Consider the following 19,165-nt stretch of genomic DNA (forward strand, 5'->3'; position numbering starts at 1 on the left):
GTAGAGTCACCAGCATTAGAGCCACCAGCAGTAGAGTCACCAGCAGTAGAGTCACCAGCAGTAGAACCAGTAGAGTCACCAGCAGTAGAGCCACCAGCAGTAGAGTCACCAGCAGTAGAACCAGTAGAGTCACCAGCAGTAGAGCCACCAGCAGTAGAGCCACCAGCAGTAGAGTCACCAGCAGAGTCACCAGCAGTAGAGCCACCAGCAGTAGAGCCACCAGCAGTAGAGCCACCACCAGTAGAGCCACCAGCAGTAGAGCCACCAGCAGTAGAGCCACCAGCAGTAGAACCAGTAGAGTCACCAGCAGTAGAGCCACCAGCAGTAGAGCCACCAGCAGTAGAGCCACCAGCAGTAGAGTCACCAGCAGTAGAGCCACCAGCAGTAGAGTCACCAGCAGTAGAGTCACCAGCATTAGAGCCACCAGCAGTAGAGTCACCAGCAGTAGAGTCACCAGCAGTAGAGTCACCAGCAGTAGAACCAGTAGAGTCACCAGCAGTAGAGCCACCAGCAGTAGAGTCACCAGCAGTAGAGTCACCAGCAGTAGAACCAGTAGAGTCACCAGCAGTAGAGCCACCAGCAGTAGAGTCACCAGCAGTAGAACCAGTAGAGTCACCAGCAGTAGAGCCACCAGCAGTAGAGCCACCAGCAGTAGAGCCACCAGCGGAGTCCCGCAGAGTCACCGCGGAGCCCCAGCAGTGGCCACGCGGAGCCCCCCAGTAGAGCCACCAGCAGTAGAGCCACCAGCAGTGGCCCCAGCAGTGCCGGGCACCAGCAGCAGAGCCACCAGCAGTGAGCCCCAGCGGGCACCAGCAGTAGAGTCACCAGCAGTAGAGCCACCAGCAGTAGAGTCACCAGCAGTAGAGTCACCAGCAGTAGAACCAGTAGAGTCACCAGCAGTAGAGCCACCAGCAGTAGAGTCACCAGCAGTAGAGCCACCAGCAGTAGAGTCACCAGCAGTAGAGTCACCAGCAGTAGAGTCACCAGCAGTAGAACCAGTAGAGTCACCAGCAGTAGAGTCACCAGCAGTAGAGTCACCAGCAGTAGAGCCACCAGCAGTAGAGCCACCAGCAGTAGAGTCACCAGCAGTAGAGTCACCAGCAGTAGAGTCACCAGCGGTAGAACCACCAGCGGTAGAGCCACCAGCGGTAGAGCCACCAGCAGTAGAGTCACCAGCAGTAGAGTCACCAGCAGTAGAGTCACCAGCAGTAGAGTCACCAGCAGTAGAGTCACCAACAACCTCAGAGCAACAACCACCTCAGAGCAACAACAACCTCAGAGCAACAACAACCTCACAAAGCAACAACTACAGAGGGTATAGAGAGCGAACCCTGCCTTGCCTCCAGCAAACAGTACCACACATCTAGAGAAATGAGAGATACACAACCCAGGAAACCTCCACATCTATAGAGATTACAGACAACTGGAGATGCAAACGGACAGAGCCTTCAGACGGACAGAGCCCTCAGACGGACAGAGCCTTCAGACGGACAGAGCCCTCAGACGGACAGAGCCTTCAGACGGACAGAGCCTTCAGACGGACAGAGCCCTCAGACGGACAGAGCCTTCAGACGGACAGAGCCTTCAGACGGACAGAGCCCTCAGACGGACAGAGCCTTCAGACGGACAGAGCCCTCAGACGGACAGAGCCTTCAGATGGACAGAGCCTTCAGACGGACAGAGCCCTCAGACGGACAGAGCCCTCAGACGGACAGAGCCCTCAGACGGACAGAGCCCTCAGACGGACAGAGCCTTCAGACGGACAGAGCCCTCAGACGGACAGAGCCTTCAGATGGACAGAGCCTTCAGACGGACAGAGCCCTCAGACGGACAGAGCCCTCAGACGGACAGAGCCCTCAGATGCCATAAACATTCAACATTCTAGACTTGGATCAGGGCACAGAAAGCCCAAAGGTCACAGAGGTCAATGCCCAGAAGTCACAGGGGTCAAAGAGGGACAAAGGTCAAAGAGAGACACATAGGGCCAGAGATGGCAACAGGGACTTACCACTCCGTCCCGGCACGGTTGATGTCGTCCCACCAGCACTGTGTGGTGGGACGACACAAAGGTCCAGAGGCGGTCGGACCCCTCCTCTCTGCAGGGCCACCAGCACCTCTCCATGGGGACATGGATGTTGAACCCCTGGTGGAAAGTGTGGATCCAGGGGACAGAGCGGTCGATACTGACACAGTGGCTAGAAGGGTCAGAGCTCACAGTAACAGCACAGTATTTTGGGGGGGGTTTCGTTCAAACTTTTCTAAAAGTATTTGGATTGGAGAGTCCCCCGGTGTGTTTTGAAGTTTTTATTCCGTTCTGTAGCCAATGGAAACAGAGCAATAACAAACACGCAAGGTGTTAGGACATTTATTTTTCATTTATGAAATATCCAAGCATTCTATACTGTTTACAGTACACAAAGAGAGGGCATTAGAGGCTTTATAAACATCTGTTTATGTGACATATGCTCAATTTATGACAGACAGTGTGATCCGGGATGAACTATAGTCTAATTCACCTAGGGGGCAATCTTCAAGCAGAGTTAATGAGAAGCTATGGATCTGATACCCTGGTAACAAAGGATGAGTGCAAAACAAACACATTTCATCAGCCCTCCCCTCTCTGTAAAAACAGAATGATCTCGTAAGAGAGGGTAGAGAGAGAGAGAGGGTAGAAAAGAGAGAGAGAGGGTAGAAAAGAGAGAGAGATGGTAGAAAAGAGAGAGAGAGAGGGTAGAAAGAGAGAGAGAGAGGTGTAGAAAATAGAGAGAGAGGGTAGAAAAGAGAGAGAGAGGGTAGAAAGAGAGAGAGGGTAGAAAGAGAGAGAGAGGGTAGAAAGAGAGAGAGAGGGTAGAAAGAGAGCGCGAGAGAGAGAGAGAGTAGAGAGAGAGAGAGAGAGTAGAAAGCCTAAACAGTATATTTACCTTTCAGCTTCCCCATCAAATCAAACAATTTCAAGCAGACAACCTAAGAAAATGAAAAACAATTACATAATGGTTTGATGAAGAATGCAAAAACCTAAGAAAGAAATTGAGAAACCTATCCAATCAAAAACATAGAGACCCAGAAAACCTGAGTCTATGCCTTCACTATGGTGAATCACTAAAACAATACAGAAATACACTACAGACAAATAAGGAACAGCACGTCAGAAATCAGCTCAATGTAATTGAAGAATCCATAGACTCTAACCACTTCTGGGAAAATTGGAAAAAACTAAACAAACAACAACACGAAGAATTATCTATCCTAAACTGAGATGTATGGATAAACCAGTTCTTCAATCTTTTTGGCTCTATAACAAAGAACAAACAGCAAAAACATATACACGATCAATTACAAATCTTAGAATCAGCTATTAAAGACAACCAGAACCCACTGGATCCTCCAATTACATTGAATGAACTGCAGGACAAAATACAAACCCTCCAACCCAATAAGGCCTGTTGTTACGTCCTGACCATAGAGAGCTTGTATTTTTCTATGGTAGAGTAGGTCAGGGCGTGACTGGGGGGTTTTGTCTAGTTGATTTATTTCTATGTTTGGTTCTAGTTTCTTTTTTCTATGTTGGTTTTTGTCTAGTTAAAATTTTCTATGTTGTGTTCTAGGTTCTTTTTTCTATGTTGGGGTTTTCGTTTGATTCCCAATTAGAGGCAGCTGGTCATCGTTGTCTCTAATTGGGGATCATATTTAAGTTGTTATTTTTCCCACTAGTGTTTGTGGGAGATTATTTTGAGATAGTGTATGTTGCACCTCTTCGTCACAGTTTGTTGTGTCTTTGTTTGTAGTTTATTGTATGTCTTGCATAGTTTCACAGATAAATAAATATGTGGAACGATACACACGCTGCGCCTTGGTCTCGTTCAGAGGACATCCGTGACACCTGTAGTGTTGATGGTATCCTCAATGAAAAGATAAAATATACAGACCACAAATTCCAATTGGCTATACTAAAACTCTTTAACAACATCCTCAGCTCTGGCATCTTCCCCAATATGTGGAACCAAGGACTGATCACCCCAATCCACAAAAGTGGAGACAAATTTGGCCCCAATAACTACCGTGGGATATGCGTCAATGGCAAACTTGGGGAAATCCTCTGCATTATCATTAACAGCATACTCTAACCAAGAATTTACAAAATGGGGCACACACGAAATTGAGACTCCGCATGCAAAATTCTGCAAAAATATCCCTGGGTACAACGTAGAACACCAAATAATGCATACAGAGCAGAATTAGGCCGATACCCGCTAATTATCAAAATCCAGAAAAGAGACGTTAAATTCTACAACCACCTAAAAGGAAGTGATTCCCAAACCTTCCATCACAAAGCCATCACCTACAGAGAGATGAACCTGGATAAGAGTCCTCTAAGCAAGCTGGTCCTGGGGCTCTGTTTACAAACACAAACAGACGCCACAGAGCCCCAGGACAGCAGCACAATTAGATCCAACCAAATCATGAGAAAACAAAAAAGATAATTACTTGACACATTGGAAAGAATTTACCAAAAAACAGAGCAAACTAGAATGCCATTTGGCCCTAAACAGAAAGTACATAGTGGCAGAATACCTGACCACTGTGACTGACCCCAAATTAAGGAAAGCTTTGACTATGTACAGACTCAATGAGCATAGCCTTGCTATTGAGAGAGGCCACCGTAGGCAGACCTGACTCTCAAGAGAAGACAGGCTATGTGCACACTGCCCACAAAATGAGGTGGAAACTGAGCTGCACTTCCTAACCTTCTGCCAAATGTATGACCATATTAGAGACACATATTTCCCTCAGATTACACAGATCCACAAAGAATTTGAAAACAAATCCAATTTTGATAAACTCCCATATCTACTGGGTGAAATACCACAGTGTGACATCACAGCAACAAGATTTATGACCTGTTGCCACAAGAAAAGGTCAACCAGTGAAGAACAAACACCATTGTAAATACAACCCATATTTATGTATTTTTATTTTCCCTTTTGTACTTTAACTATTTGTACATCATTACAAAACAGATTACACAGCCATCATATGACATTTTAAATGTCTATTCCTGTGTAATGTCTACTGTTCATTTTTTGGTTAATTTCACTTTTGTTTGTCATCTAGTTCACTTGCTTTGGCAATGTAAACATGTGTTTCCCATGCCAATAAATCCATTTAAATTGAGAGAGAGAGAGAGAGAGAGAGAGAGAGAGAGAGAGAGAGAGAGAGAGAGAGAGAGAGAGAGAAAGAAAGAGAGTTTCAGAGACAGAGACAGAAAGAGCGAGAGCGAGAGAGAATTACAGGGACAGAGAGAGAGGGAGAGAGAGAGAGACAGAAAGAGAGAGTTACAGAGACAGACAGAGAGAGAGAGAGAGAGAGAGAGAGAGAGAGAGAGAGAGAGAGAGAGTTACAGAGACAGAGACAGAGAGTTACAGAGACAGACAGTGGGAGAGAGAGAGAGGGAGAGAGATAGAGAGAGTTACAGAGACAGAGGGAGAGAGAGAGTAAAATAGAGAGAGGAAGAGACAGTGAGAGATAGAGAACTTGACTGCAGCGGCCATGTCTGAAGGCAAACGAGAGTTTAATGTGGGTGTCTCTTGTGTGTTTGCACGTGGCAAGCGTTTGTACTTTCACTCTGCCAAAACAGTACACAATTACAGTCACTCACCTTCACTCAAATCTTACCAGGTCTTGTGTATTGCTTGCTATATGGGGTTTTAGGCTGGGTTTCTGTATAGCACTTTGTGACATCTACTGATGTAAAAAGGGCTTTAGCCAACTTATTTCGCCAATTAGCTTCATCCCGACCGTGGCAAAATTGGTTTGACTTTGGATAGCCTAGCTCTGGGGCTAGTTAGGGACCGTCAATAAATTACCCAATGTAAATGGGATAATATTTTTGTTACACATCTTTTAGTTTTCTCATTAAATGCTTTTAATATTTTTTATATGAATTTCTACAATTTAAAGTTGTTTTGAGGTTTTTAAAGTCATTGAAATTTGTAGCTATTGACATTTTAAAATATTGTCCCGTGTACGTTGTGTAATTTACTGATGGTCCATAACGAGCCCCATAGCGATATTGAATGTCAAACCAAATTGGCATTACGATCTGGTCACGTGGAGCTGTGCTCTGAATTGATGATTACTTGGGTGCTGCCAGCTATTTGGGCAGGTTTGAATCAAACCAAGGAAAATTGTTACTCCTCATTCCTCAGCATACATTTCTTTCCTATCATCTCGCAAAACTCAGATTAGGACGAGACTGACTTTATGATTAAATTATTCTGTTTACAGTTTTGACCCTAGAATAAATATTTCTGACTCATATCAATGCCACTTAGGCCGTTTTCAAAATGAGAAGTTGCTTTTTTTTTTAGGAACAGCCGCTCCCTTTAACCTATCGGTCTTTACATTCAAACATTAACTGAAACTTATTAATGATTGGATGAAAAAACTCAGCAAACTTTGTACCGGCATAGCAACCTGAAACGTCAGCTAGTTATTGGAGGAGCTGGTACACAGCGGTTTGTCGGCAATGAGTGTTTCAACACATCAATTAGGTGACCAGTAGTGTGTGGATTGAATATTACTGACGGAAGTCACACTTTGTTCCCTGACTGTGCAGTAGAGAACAGAGGTTGTATAAGAGACCTCAGAGATCTTTATCAGGTGTGTGTGTGTGTGTGTGTGTGTGTGTGTGTGTGTGTGTGTGTGTGTGTGTGTGTGTGTGTGTGTGTGTGTGTGTGTGTGTGTGTGTGTGTGTGTGTGTGTGTGTGTGTGTGTGTGTGTGTGAGAGAGAGAGAGAGAGAGAAAGAGTGTGAACAGTGTGAGCTGTATACTACCAAAAGGCCACTGGTCTTCTGTTTCGAGGAAAGACAAAGAGTCGAAGGTCACCCTTATTCCCCCCACAAGCCACTGCAGGAAGTTCTGACTTCTCACCACTGGTTTCCTCTAAATGACAGCTCTATCAGTACTACTACTACCACCTCTGTTAAAAAGACCTCTGTGATCTACAGTAAATCCACCTCAATTGGACATTAGTAACTCAATTATTATTCATTGTTAATATACAAAATAGTCAAATCATGCTAATCAACTCTTTCCCTACCCCCCCCCCCCCCCCCCCCCCAAAAAAAGAGATAGATGTACTATTGTAAAGTGGTTGTTCCACTGGATATCATAAGGTGAATGCACCAATTTGTAAGTCTGCTAAATGACGTAAATGTAAATGTCTTTCTCAAACATCTCTTGTCGCTCAAAGTTGAAGAGGAATGTTAAGGAAGATAGTCATGTAGTAGATTTATAATATATATATATATATATATATACACACACTATCGGTCAAAAGTTCAGACACACCTACTCATTCAAGGGTTTTTCGTTCATTTTACTATTTTCTAAATTGTAGAATAATAGTGAAGAGATCAAAACTATTAAATAACACATACGGAATCACGTAGTAACCCAAAAAAGCGTTAAACAAATCAAAATATATTTTAGATTTTCAATACGGAAAATGTCAAGAACTTTGAAAGGGCAGTCGCAAAAACCATCAAGCGCTATGATGGAACTGGCTCTCATGAGGGCCGCCACAGGAAAGGAAGACCCAGAGTTACCTCTGCTGCAGAGGATAAGTTCATTAGAGTTAACAGCCTCAGAGGCACGGACTTTAGACAGCTGGAAAATCTGTCCTTTGGTCTGATGAGTCAAAATTTTGAGATTTTTGGTTCCAGACCTCTGTGTCTTTGTGATACGTGGGAACTCCTTCAAGACTGTTGGAAAAGCATTCCACATGAAGCTGGTTGAGAGAATGCCAAGCGTGTGCAAAGCTGTCATCATGGCAAAGGGTTGCTACTTTGAAAAATCTCAAAAATTAAATATATTTTGATTTGTTTAATACTTTTTTGGTTACTACATGACTCCATATGTGTTATTTCATAGTTTTGATGTCTTCACTATTATTCTACAATGTAGAAAATAGTCAAAATAAAAAAAAAAACCTTGAATGAGTAGGTGTGTCCAAACTTTTGACTGGTACTGTATATATTCTAGTTTAGGGTGCTGGATTTGTCATTAAAAACGGAAGCTGTTACATGTGTTTGTGTATAGTTGTCAGAAGGTCTATGTGTAGCTGGTGTATAGGAGTCAGGCGCAGGACAGGTCCGGTCTCAGGTCCTGGTCCTGGTCCTGGAATGGGCTCATTTCTCCAGGCTTACCTGTCATCCTGTCTCCCGGCGAACTCTAGCCTTCCTCCGACAACGATTCTGGTGGCCCACTATGGTTCCGGACGTCTCGGCTTTCGTCCCCGTATGCACGGTTTGTGCTCAAAATAAGACTCCGCGGCAAGCTTCGTCTGGCCTCCTTCATGCCACTCCCTGTTCCTCATCGCCCCAGGTCCCATATTTCCCTGAATTTTGTCACTGGGCTCCCTCTGTTAGATGGCACACATCCATCCTTACGGTGGTGGACAGGTTCTCTAAAGCCGCCCATTTCATCCCTCTCCCCAAATTACCGTCAGCCAAGGAGACGGCCCAGCTCGTCTTCCGAATCCATAGACTCCCGGTCTCTGTGGGTAGAGTAGAGGAGATCTAGAGTTTTTCGCCTCTAATTGCACAGGTGACATTTTTATTTATTTCACCTTTATTTAACCAGGTAAGCAAGTTGAGAACAAGTTCTCATTTACAATTGCGACCTGGCCAAGATAAAGCAAAGCAGTTCGACAACATACAACAACACAGAGTTACACATGGAGTAAAACAAACATACAGTCAATAATACAGTAGAAAAATAAGTCTATATACAATGTGAGCAAATGAGGTGAGATAAGGGAGGTAAAGGCAAAAAAGGCCATGGTGGCAAAATAAATACAATATAGCAAGTAAAACAGTGGAATGGACATGCTGGTAGAAATGAGGTAAGACGGATTTCAGTTTCCCTGCATTAAAATCCCCGGCCATAAGGAGCGCCGCATCTGGATGAGCATTTCTTGTTTGCTTATGGCCTTATACAGCTCGTTGAGTGCGATCTTAGCGCCAGCATCGGTCTGTGGTGGTAAATAGACAGCTGTGTATAAGCTACAGGCCTACAGCTACAGACCTATAAGATGTGGTTCTAATGTACTGGGTAACCTACTATAGGATGTGGTTCTAATGTACTGGGTAACCTACTATAGGATGTGGTTCTAATGTACTATGTAACGTACTATAGGATGTGGTTCTAATGTACTGGATAACCTACTATAGGATGTAGTTCTAATGTACTGGGTAACCTACTATTTTCATGCCAGTTGATCGGTCATCAGAAATGATTTTTCATAATAGCCATGGTAGTTGTAATGCCCTATTCGAATGGGGTGATATTTTAAGCCATATTGTACAGGCTGAAGGACAATTTATTGGTTATATGTAGTGTTTAGCATAGGCCACAAGTGAAAACCCCTTTACCCATTATGTCTAAAACGTTGCTAAGCGCCTTCTTAATAATATCTCCCTAGAGTCTGAGTGCCCGGGGCTGGATGATTTTACTAAGCTAACATATGGAATTGTTTTAAGATGGTCATATGGAATTGTTTTAAGATGGTCATATGGAATTGTTTTTAGATGGTCATACCAAGGATCATTTAGCTATTTGATTTAGAATTTTAGAACCGCTGTAGATATCAAAAATATATATTTTAAATGATTTGATGAAACATTGAATTTGGCCTTACTGCTATTAGCCCAAAGAAACACATTGATTAACAGATTCATACATGGAAAAACAGATAGTCCCCCCCAAAAATATATGCTGATGTAAAACGGGCTTTATAAATACATATGATTGATTGAATGGCCTTACTGAAGAGCTCAGTGACTTTCAACGTGGCACCGTCAATGGGATGCCAACAAGTCAGTTCGTCAAAATTCTTCCCTGCTAGAGCTGCCCCGGTCAACTGTAAGTGCTGTTAAAATTAAGTGGAAACGTCTAGGAGCAACAACGGCTCAGCTGCGAAGTGGTAAGCCACACATGCTCACAGAACTGGACCGCCGAGTGCTGAAGCACGTAGCGTGTAAAAATCATTTGTCCTCGGTTGCATCACTCACTACCGAGTTCCAAACTGCCTCTGGAAACAACGTCAGCACAAGAAGTGTTTGTCGGGAGCTTCATGAAATGGGTTTCCATGGCAGAGCAGCCGCACACAAGCCTAAGATCACCACCTACACACACTGGGAGACTAATTCACCTTTCAGCAGGACAACAATCCAAAGCACAAGGCAGATATACACTCGAGTTGGTTACCAAGATGACATTGACTGTTCCTGAGTGGAGTAGTTACACTTTTGATTTAAATCGGTTTGAAAATATATGGCAAGACTTGAAAATGGCTGTCTAGCAATGTACGAAAACCAACTTAACAGAGCTTGAAGAACGTTTTAAAGAATAATGTGCAAATATTGTACAATCCAGTTGAGCAAAGCTCTTAGAGAAGTACACAGAAAGACTCACAGCTGTAATCGCTGCCAAAGGTAATTCTAACATGTATTTACTGAGGGGTGTGAATACTTATGTAAATGAGATATTTCTGTATTTAATTTTCAATAAATTTGCAAACAATTCCAAAAACATGTTTTCACTTTGTCATTATGGGCTATTGTGTATAGATGGGTGATGTTTAAAAAACATATTTAATCCTTTTTTGAATTCAGGCGGTAACACAACAACATTTTGAATAAGTCAAGGGATATTTACATTTACATTACATTTAAGTCATTTAGCAGACGCTCTTATCCAGAGCGACTTACAAAATGGTGCATTCACCTTATGATATCCAGTGGAACAAATATATATATATATGATATGGATAGGATAGGATATGAAAACTTTCTGAAAGCACTATGTCAGCCCATTTCCCAGGATTTCTAAAGCCATGTTAAGTCAGAGCTCTCCCTTGTAAAATCAGGTCTTTATAGACCCCAATGTGCCAGCCCCGTCAAAGAAATGCCAAACTCCTGAAGAAGAAGAAAAAAGAAAGCACTTTTAACACGTGATGTGAAAATAGAACTCCAAGAATGATCCTAGAATGTCGCGCTGCTTTATGACGTCACAATAGAATTTGAATTTCTATTGTAGTTTTAGAATTCTATAAATGTGTGTTCTCAGGATGTGGTTTAGACCCGCTTGCGACCCGCTTTTCATGGGGCAGTCCCCCCCACCCCCCTGCATACGATTCTTACGCAAAACGATGACTGTTTGTGATTTGCCAGAGAGTTTAGCCCTCCCCGCCTTCTCTTTGTAGGTAACTTATTACAAGAGTTCGCGGGCGGAGTCGGTTACCGTAAGAGAAGAAATAGTGTGCGGTACAATAGGGAGAGCCGGGTACGACGCTGTCCTTTTACTATTCTGTACAAGGGGACAGTTTGGGAATCTGGTACCTAAGGCCATTAGAGCACCTTAATTGAAAAGCGATATTAAAAAGAGAAAAAATAATATGTCGGCAAATAAAGATGGAGACGGTGGATGGAAGAGCTTTCTGTGGAACTCGGAAAGGAAGGAATTTCTAGGACGCACGGGTGGCAGTTGGTGTAAGTACATACATCCGTAATAAGCTACTTTTTGGAGGGGGAGAAGGGGATATTAACTCGGGGATAAAGAATGGTAAGTGTCCGAGCTCTGTTTCCAGAAGGTGTCCGTGTATTCCTCTGAATATTGTAACGGCACGGAGGTTTCCAGACTCTTTCTCCCATTTCTTGATTGACAAAATACAGACCCAGTTAGATTTGACTTGTAGCATCGTGACTTTCACTTTCAATGGAAAAGTACACGAAAAAAAAACACATTCAATGAATTAACTGTGAAATAGACTATGAACTAATGTGTAAAATAACCATACTAACCTATTGATGGGATAAGATTACAATTAAACGTAACGATTAAAATCCGGACCGTCTAAAACGTCGTTTTCATATATACTTGTAGGTCCAGAGAACGTTATTTATGTCCCTGTTCGGGATCGATCATGTATCCGTTAGTGAAAGGAAGAGGTCATTGTGAAGGACATATCTAGATAACTGACATTCTGTGGTGGGATTCCGGAGGGTTGGATTGCAACTAACATGGGGACCGTGGTGCCAAAATGGCATGCTTGTTTGTCACATAGTTAGTCTACATATAAACGATCAAGTTGACGAATATCAACTAGTTTCTTTGAACAAAATAATGTTCCACAATGACAGGGGTACCATAACGTCGGTAATTAGGTGTTTTTATCCTAATACTTGATGTTTCATAGGCATCATAGTTGAAGGTTAGTCAAGGTGATCAGTCCGTTAAGCCTGAGACTGCTGTCGTTGTTCTGGACTAGAGATAATCTCATGTAAATGTGGGAAACAATGAGTATTGATTTACCAATAAGCGACTTTTCCTGCTCTCCCCGTGAGCTTGTAACGTTGTAACACGGTGGCATCGACGTTAGATTTTTACCGTTTCGCTCGGTAATCGAGCGGGAGACTTGTTTCGGTAGGTGTGTTTTTTTTATTATCAACATTTGGTTTTATCTCGGCGCTTTTTCTACATAGGAAGAGGAAGCTGACGACTCACATGGTTTCTCTCCAGGGCCCCAAAGAAAAGTTTCTCTTAGCAGACAGCTACTGCTACCAATCTGCTGTTTAGCTCGTTGTCTCCCTCCACTCCACAAAGCCTACCGTTTGTTTTCTAGGCTGCCACAAGGACGATTATTACCGTAGGATTTCACAATAAGGAGAAAAATACAGATTTAGACGACGAGCTCTAGTGGGTGACAGGAACAACGATTGTCAGTTTCCTGAATCCTGCCACCGCAAATAGTGCTTGTTACTGAAAAGTTTTAGGTTTATTTCTCAAAACTGTTGCTCATCACGGAATGGTTTTATTGAATTCAGAAGCGCAATTAAATGATCTACGTTTTGAAAGCCAAAGGTTTTCTGGCGTGTACTCTGTACACTACCCCCCTCTGTATTATCAAGCGCCAGTATGACCACATTTTGTATTTATTTTATTTATTTATTTCACCTTTATTTAACCAGGTAGGCAAGTTGAGAACAAGTTCTCATTTACAATTGTGACCTGGCCAACATAAAGCAAAGCAGTTCAACACATACAACAACACAGAGTTACACATGGAATAAACATACAGTCAATAATACAGTAGAAAAATAAGTCTATATACAATGTGAGCAAATGAGGTGAGATAAGGCAATAAATAGGCCATGGTGGCGAAGTATTTACAATATAGCAATTAGACACTGGAATGGTAGATGTGCAGAAGATGAATGCGTAAGTAGAGATACTGGGGTGAAAAGGAGCAAGTTAAATAAATAAATAACAATATGGGGATGAGGTAGGTAGATAGATGGGCTGTTTACAGATGGGCTATGTACAGGTGCAGTAATCTGTGAGCTGCTCTGACAGCTGGTGCTTAAAGCTAGTGAGGGAGATATGAGTCTCCAGCTTCAGTGATTTTTGCAGTTCGTTCCAGTCATTGGCAGCGGAGAACTGGAAGGAAAGACGACCAAAGGAAGAATTGGCTTTGGGGGTGACCAGAGAGATATACCTGCTGGAGCGCGTGCTACAGGTGGGTGCTGCTATGGTGCCCAGTGAGCTGAGATAAGGGGGGACTTAACCTAGCATGGTCTTGTAGATGACCTGGAGCCTGTGGGTTTGGCGACGAGTATGAAGCGAGGGCCAACCAACGAGAGCGTACAGGTCACAATGGTGGGTAGTGTTTTGGGCTTTGGTGACAAAACGGATGGCACTGTGATAGACTGCATCCAATTTGCTGAGTAGAGGGTTGGAGGCTATTTTGTAAATGAAATCGCCAAAGTTGAGGATCGGTAGGATGGTCAGTTTTATGAGGGTATGTTTGGCAGCATGAGTGAAGGATGCTTTGTTGCGATATAGGAAGCCGATTCTAGATTTAATTTTGGATTGGAGATGCTTAATGTGAGTCTGGAAGGAGAGCTTACAGTCTAACCAGACCCCTAGGTATTTGTAGTTGTCCACATATTCTAAGTCAGAACCGTCCAGAGTAGTGATGCTGCTGCGAGCAGGTGCGGGCAGTGATTGACTGACTAGCATGCATTTAGTTTTACTTGCGTTTAAGAGCAGTTGGAGGCCACGGAAGGTGAGTTGTATGGCATTGAAGCTCGTCTGGAGGGTTGTTAACACAGTGTCCAAAGAGGGGCCAGAAGTATACAGAATGGTGTCGTCTGCGTAGAGGATCAGAGAATCACCAGCAGCAAGAGCGACATCATTGATATATACAGAGAAGAGAGTTGGCCTGAGAATTGAACCCTGTGGCACACCCATAGAGACAACCAGAGGTCCAGACAACAGGCCCTCCGATTTGACACACTGAACTCTATCAGAGAAGTAGTTGGTGAACCAGGCGAGGCAATCATTTGAGAAACCAAGGCTGTCAAGTCTGCCAATAAGAATGTGGTGATTGACAGAGTCGGAAGCCTTGGCCAGGTCGATGAATACGCCTGCACAGTAATGTCTCTTATCGATGGTGCTCTTATCGATGGCGGTTATGATGTCGTTTAGGACCTTGAGCGTGGCTGAGGTGCACCCATGACCAGCTCTGAAACCAGATTGCATAGCGGAGAAGGTACGGTGGGATTCGAAATGGTCGGTAATCTGTTTGTTAACTTGGCTTTCGAAGACCTTAGAAAGGCAGGGTAGAATGGATATAGGTCTGTAGCAATTTGGGTCTAGAGTGTCACCCCCTTTGAAGAGGGGGATGACCGCGGCAGCTTTCCAATCTTTGGGAATCTCAGACGATACGAAAGAGAGGTTGAACAGGCTAGTAATAGGGGTTGCAACAATTTCGGCAGATCATTTTAGAAAGAAAGTTTCCAGATTATCTAGCCCGGCTGATTTGTAGGGGTCCAGATTTTACAGCTCTTTCAGAACATCAGCTGACTGGATTTGGGAGAAGGAGAAATGGGGAAGGCTTGGGCGAGTAGCTGTGGGGGGTGCCTGGCTGTTGACCGGGGTAGGGGTAGCCAGGTGGAAAGCATGGCCAGCCGTAGAGAAATGCTTATTGAAATTCTCAATTATAGTGGATTTATCGGTGGTAACAGTGTTTCCTAGCCTCAGTGCAGTGGGCAGCTGGGAGGAGGTGCTCTTATTCTCCATGGACTTTACAGTGTCCCAGAACTTTTTTGAGTTAGTACTACAGGATGCAAATTTCTGTTTGAAAAAGCTAGCCTTAGCTTTCCTAACTGCCTGTGTATATTTGTTCCTAACTTCCCTGAAAAGTTGCATATCACGGGGGCTATTCGATGCTAATGCAGAACGCCACAGGATGTTTTTGTGCTGGTCAAGGGCAGTCAGGTCTGGAGAGAACCAAGGGCTATATCTATTCCTAGTTCAATTTTTTTTTGAATGGGGCATGCTTATTTAAGATGGTGTGGAAGGCACTTTTAAAGAATAGCCAGGCATAATTTACTGACGGGATGACGTCAATGTCATTCCAGGATACTCCGGCCAGGTCGATTAGAAAGGCCTGCTCGCAGAAGTGTTTTAGGGAGCGTTTGACAGTGATGAGTGGAGGTCGTTTGGTCGCAGACCCATTACGGATGCAGGCAATGAGGCAGTGATCGCTGAGATCTTGATTGAAAACAGCAGAGGTGTATTTGGAGGACGAGTTAGTTAGGATGATATCTATGAGGGTGCCCGTGTTTACGGATTTGGGGTTGTACCTGGTAGGTTCATTGATAATTTGTGTGAGATTGAGGGCATCAAGCTTAGATTGTAGGATGGCCGGGGTGTTAAGCATGTCCCAGTTTAGGTCACCTAGTAGCACGAGCTCAGAAGATAGATGGGGGGGCAATCAATTCACATATGGTATCGAGGGCACAGCTGGGGCAGAGGGAGGTCTATAGCAGGCGGCAACAGTGAGAGACTTGTTTCTGGAAAGGTGCATTTTTAGAAGTAAAAGCTCAAATTTTGTGGTTATGATGCGTGGATAAACCTTCGGCTAGTCTGCCTCAGAGCCATATATATATAGTATATATGACTGGGCTGGCTGAATGGCACCATCTAATTTTTTCATCAAATCACAATTGATCATCGTCAAAGAAACGGTTCTGTATTTTGGTGACACTTGTAACCAATGACAGTGTAATACCCCCTTTTACCTTATACTCCTTAAACGTACAATACTCCCTTTTACCTTATACTCCTTAAACGTACAATACTCCTTAAACGTACAATACCCCCTTTTACCATTACTCCTTAAACGCACAATACTCCCTTTTACCATTACTCCTTAAACGTACAATACTCCTTAAACGTACAATACCCCCTTTTACCATTACTCCTTAAACGCACAATACCCCCTTTTACCATTACTCCTTAAACGCACAATACCCCCTTTTACCATTACTCCTTAAACGTACAATACCCCCTTTTACCATTACTCCTTAAACGTACAATACCCCCTTTTACCATTACTCCTTAAACGTACAATACCCCCCTTTACCATTACTCCTTAAATGTACAATACTCCTTAAACGTACAATACCCCCTTTTACCATTACTCCTTAAACGTACAATACCCCCTTTTACCATTACTCCTTAAACGTACAATACCCCCTTTTACCATTACTCCTTAAACGTACAATACCCCCCTTTACCATTACTCCTTAAATGTACAATACTCCTTAAACGTACAATACCCCCTTTTACCATTACTCCTTAAACGTACAATACCCCCTTTTATCAATACTCCTTAAACGTACAATTTATTTTATTTATTTTTATTTCACCTTTATTTAACCAGGTAGGCAAGTTGAGAACAAGTTCTCATTTACAATTGCGACCTGGCCAAGATAAAGCAAAGCAGTTCGACAACATACAACAACACAGAGTTACACATGGAATAAAACAAACATACAGTCAATAATACAGTAGAAAAATAAGTCTATATACAATGTGAGCAAATGAGGTGAGATACGGGAGGTAAAGGCAATAAATAGGCCATGGTGGCAAAGTAAATACAATATAGCAAGTAAAACACTGGAATGGTAGATTTGTTATTTGAAGAAAGTTCAAAGTTAAAATATAAATAATACTCCTTAAACGTACAATACAGATCATCTCATCAATCTCTGTGCTGCCTGCCTTGAGAAATGTCGGAGTTGTCCATTCACAACAGGAAGCCATGTCTGTCTTCCCCGACCGCTGCTCTGGGGGAGGGAGGGAGGGAGGGGGGAGAGAGAGAGAGAGAGAGAGAGAGAGAAAATTAGAATTCAACAAGTCTCCTATTGGCCAATTAAACTAGTAAGGTTTATGAAGAAAATGTAGATGTTTAACACTTGATAATGCTCACCTTGTACAAGAGAGACAGAGATAATGGTCTGAATTGAGTAAGTCACCGTGAGCAGTTTAGCCTGGTCGTGGGTGTGGAAGAAAAGCATGGAGTTGAGAGACTAATAAATGAATAAACTTCGGGAAGTGCTAGAGGCATCACTACAGACACTGGTTCGATTCCAGGCTGTATCACAATTGGCCCAGGTTTGTCTGGGGAATTTGTTCTTAACTGACAAGCCTAGTTAAGTAAAGATACATGTTAAAAACAGAATTGGCCTATAGTCACCTTAAATGTGATTTGTTTGCAGCTCTTTCACACACACACACACACACAATGCAATATGAAATGTTTTTTCCTGTAGATTGTTTAGTCACTGGTTGTGTTGTAATCAGTGTTGGGGAAGCTACTCTGAAAGTATAGTTTACCAAGCTACCAATTACTTCACACTGGAAGAAGCTACCCTTAAGTAAATAATATTTTGTAACTAAAGTTACTTCAAACTACTTTGTGAACAATGATCATATCTAAATCTGAAATGTCATAGAATACAAATTGCAAGAACAGATCACTCTGTAGTCAGATGTTGACAGAATGCGTCATTTATCCTATTAAACACAAAAAAAAGATGTTTACAAGTGAAAATTAGGTAAATCTGTTGCCTAAAAAAAAGTAGTTTCAGTAGTTATCTACACCTCTACATGGTTAAACAGTTATTAACTACTGAAAACATGGGTTGATTTACTACATGCCAGGTGGTCACCTTCACAAGCAGGGAAAGAAATGAACTTCTCTGGCCACACCTGTCTCTGCTTGCCTGTCTGCCTAGCCCCAGGGCCGACACCTGTCTCTGCCTGCCTGCTTGTCTAGCCACACCTGTCTCTGCCTGCCTGCCGGCTGGGTTGGTGGTGGTGGGGGAGGGGAGGTGAGGTGAGGTGAGGTGTGAGTTTAGGGATGTTTGTAAATGAGGCTGACAGAGGAGAGGGACTGGTAACCGTTGACAAAGACCCAGAGTGACTGATAGTGTTGTTGCCCTACGTTATTACTGCATCATGAGAGGTCAATGAGATTCAGTTCAACACAAAGCGTATGTAGAGTTAGAGTAGAGAAGTGTAGCTTTAGAGTAGAGCATTGTAGAGTTAGAGTAGAGAAGTGTAGAGTTAGAGTAGAGAAGTGTAGCTTTAGAGTAGAGAAGTGTAGCTTTAGAGTAGAGCATTGTAGAGTTAGAGTAGAGAAGTGTAGAGTTAGAGTAGAGAAGTGTAGCTTTAGAGTAGAGCATTGTAGAGTTAGAGTAGAGAAGTGTAGAGTTAGAGTAGAGAAGTGTAGCTTTAGAGTAGAGACGTGTAGAGAAGTGTAGAGGGAGAGTAGAAAAGTGTAGAGTAGAGAAGTGTAGAGGTAGAGTAGAGAAGTGTAGAGGGAGAGTAGAGAAGGGTAGAGTAGAGAAATGTAGAGTTAGAGTAGAGAAGTGTAGCTTTAGAGTAGAGCATTGTAGAGTTACAGTAGAGAAGTGTTTTTTGTATGAACATAACAAGATTCAACAACTGAGACATAAACTGAACAAGTTCCACAGACATGTGACTAACAGAAATGGAATAATGTGTCAAAATCAAAAGTAACAGTCAGTATCTGGTGTGGCCACCAGCTGCATTAAGTACAGCAGTTCATCTCCTCCTCATGGACTGCACCAGATTTGCCAGTTCTTGCTGTGAGATGTTACCCAGACGTGTTCCATTCAGCAGCCTGTAAAACCCAGACGTGTTCCATTCAGCAGCCTGTAAAATCCAGATGTGTTCCATTCAGCAGCCTGTAAAACCCAGACGTCTTCCATTCAGCAGCCTGTAAAAC

At 43.0% G+C, this 19,165-nt stretch overlaps 1 protein-coding gene and 1 long non-coding RNA gene across 4 annotated transcripts in view; one reads left to right on the top strand and one right to left on the bottom strand.

Annotated features, from left to right (window-relative positions):
* Positions 1 to 813: 813 nt before the first annotated feature.
* Positions 814 to 12,945, bottom strand: LOC106560621 (uncharacterized). Of its 2 annotated transcripts, none has more exons than XR_006756980.2 (4): positions 12,568 to 12,945; positions 8,208 to 8,557; positions 2,922 to 2,964; positions 814 to 2,314 (listed from the first exon to the last, which is right to left on the bottom strand). It is a non-coding gene; the product is annotated as an uncharacterized LOC106560621 (long non-coding RNA). The 2 variants fall into 2 exon arrangements; XR_001318635.3 differs by having other exon boundaries at positions 12,376 to 12,944.
* The window catches only part of LOC106560620 (sodium/potassium-transporting ATPase subunit beta-233), a 50,198-nt gene continuing 42,276 nt past the window's right edge, over positions 11,244 to 19,165 (top strand). For both annotated transcript variants that reach the window (XR_014379046.1, XM_014123673.3), the window contains exon 1: positions 11,244 to 11,552. Coding sequence is in view for 1 of the 2 variants with exons in the window: in XM_014123673.3 (XP_013979148.1) it covers positions 11,459 to 11,552 (94 nt within the window). In the remaining variant the exon portion in view is untranslated. The remainder of the gene's footprint in view (positions 11,553 to 19,165) is intronic.

Source organism: Salmo salar, chromosome 10 (genome assembly GCF_965601325.2).
Source record: "Salmo salar chromosome 10, fSalSal1, whole genome shotgun sequence".
Lineage (NCBI taxonomy): Eukaryota > Metazoa > Chordata > Actinopteri > Salmoniformes > Salmonidae > Salmo > Salmo salar.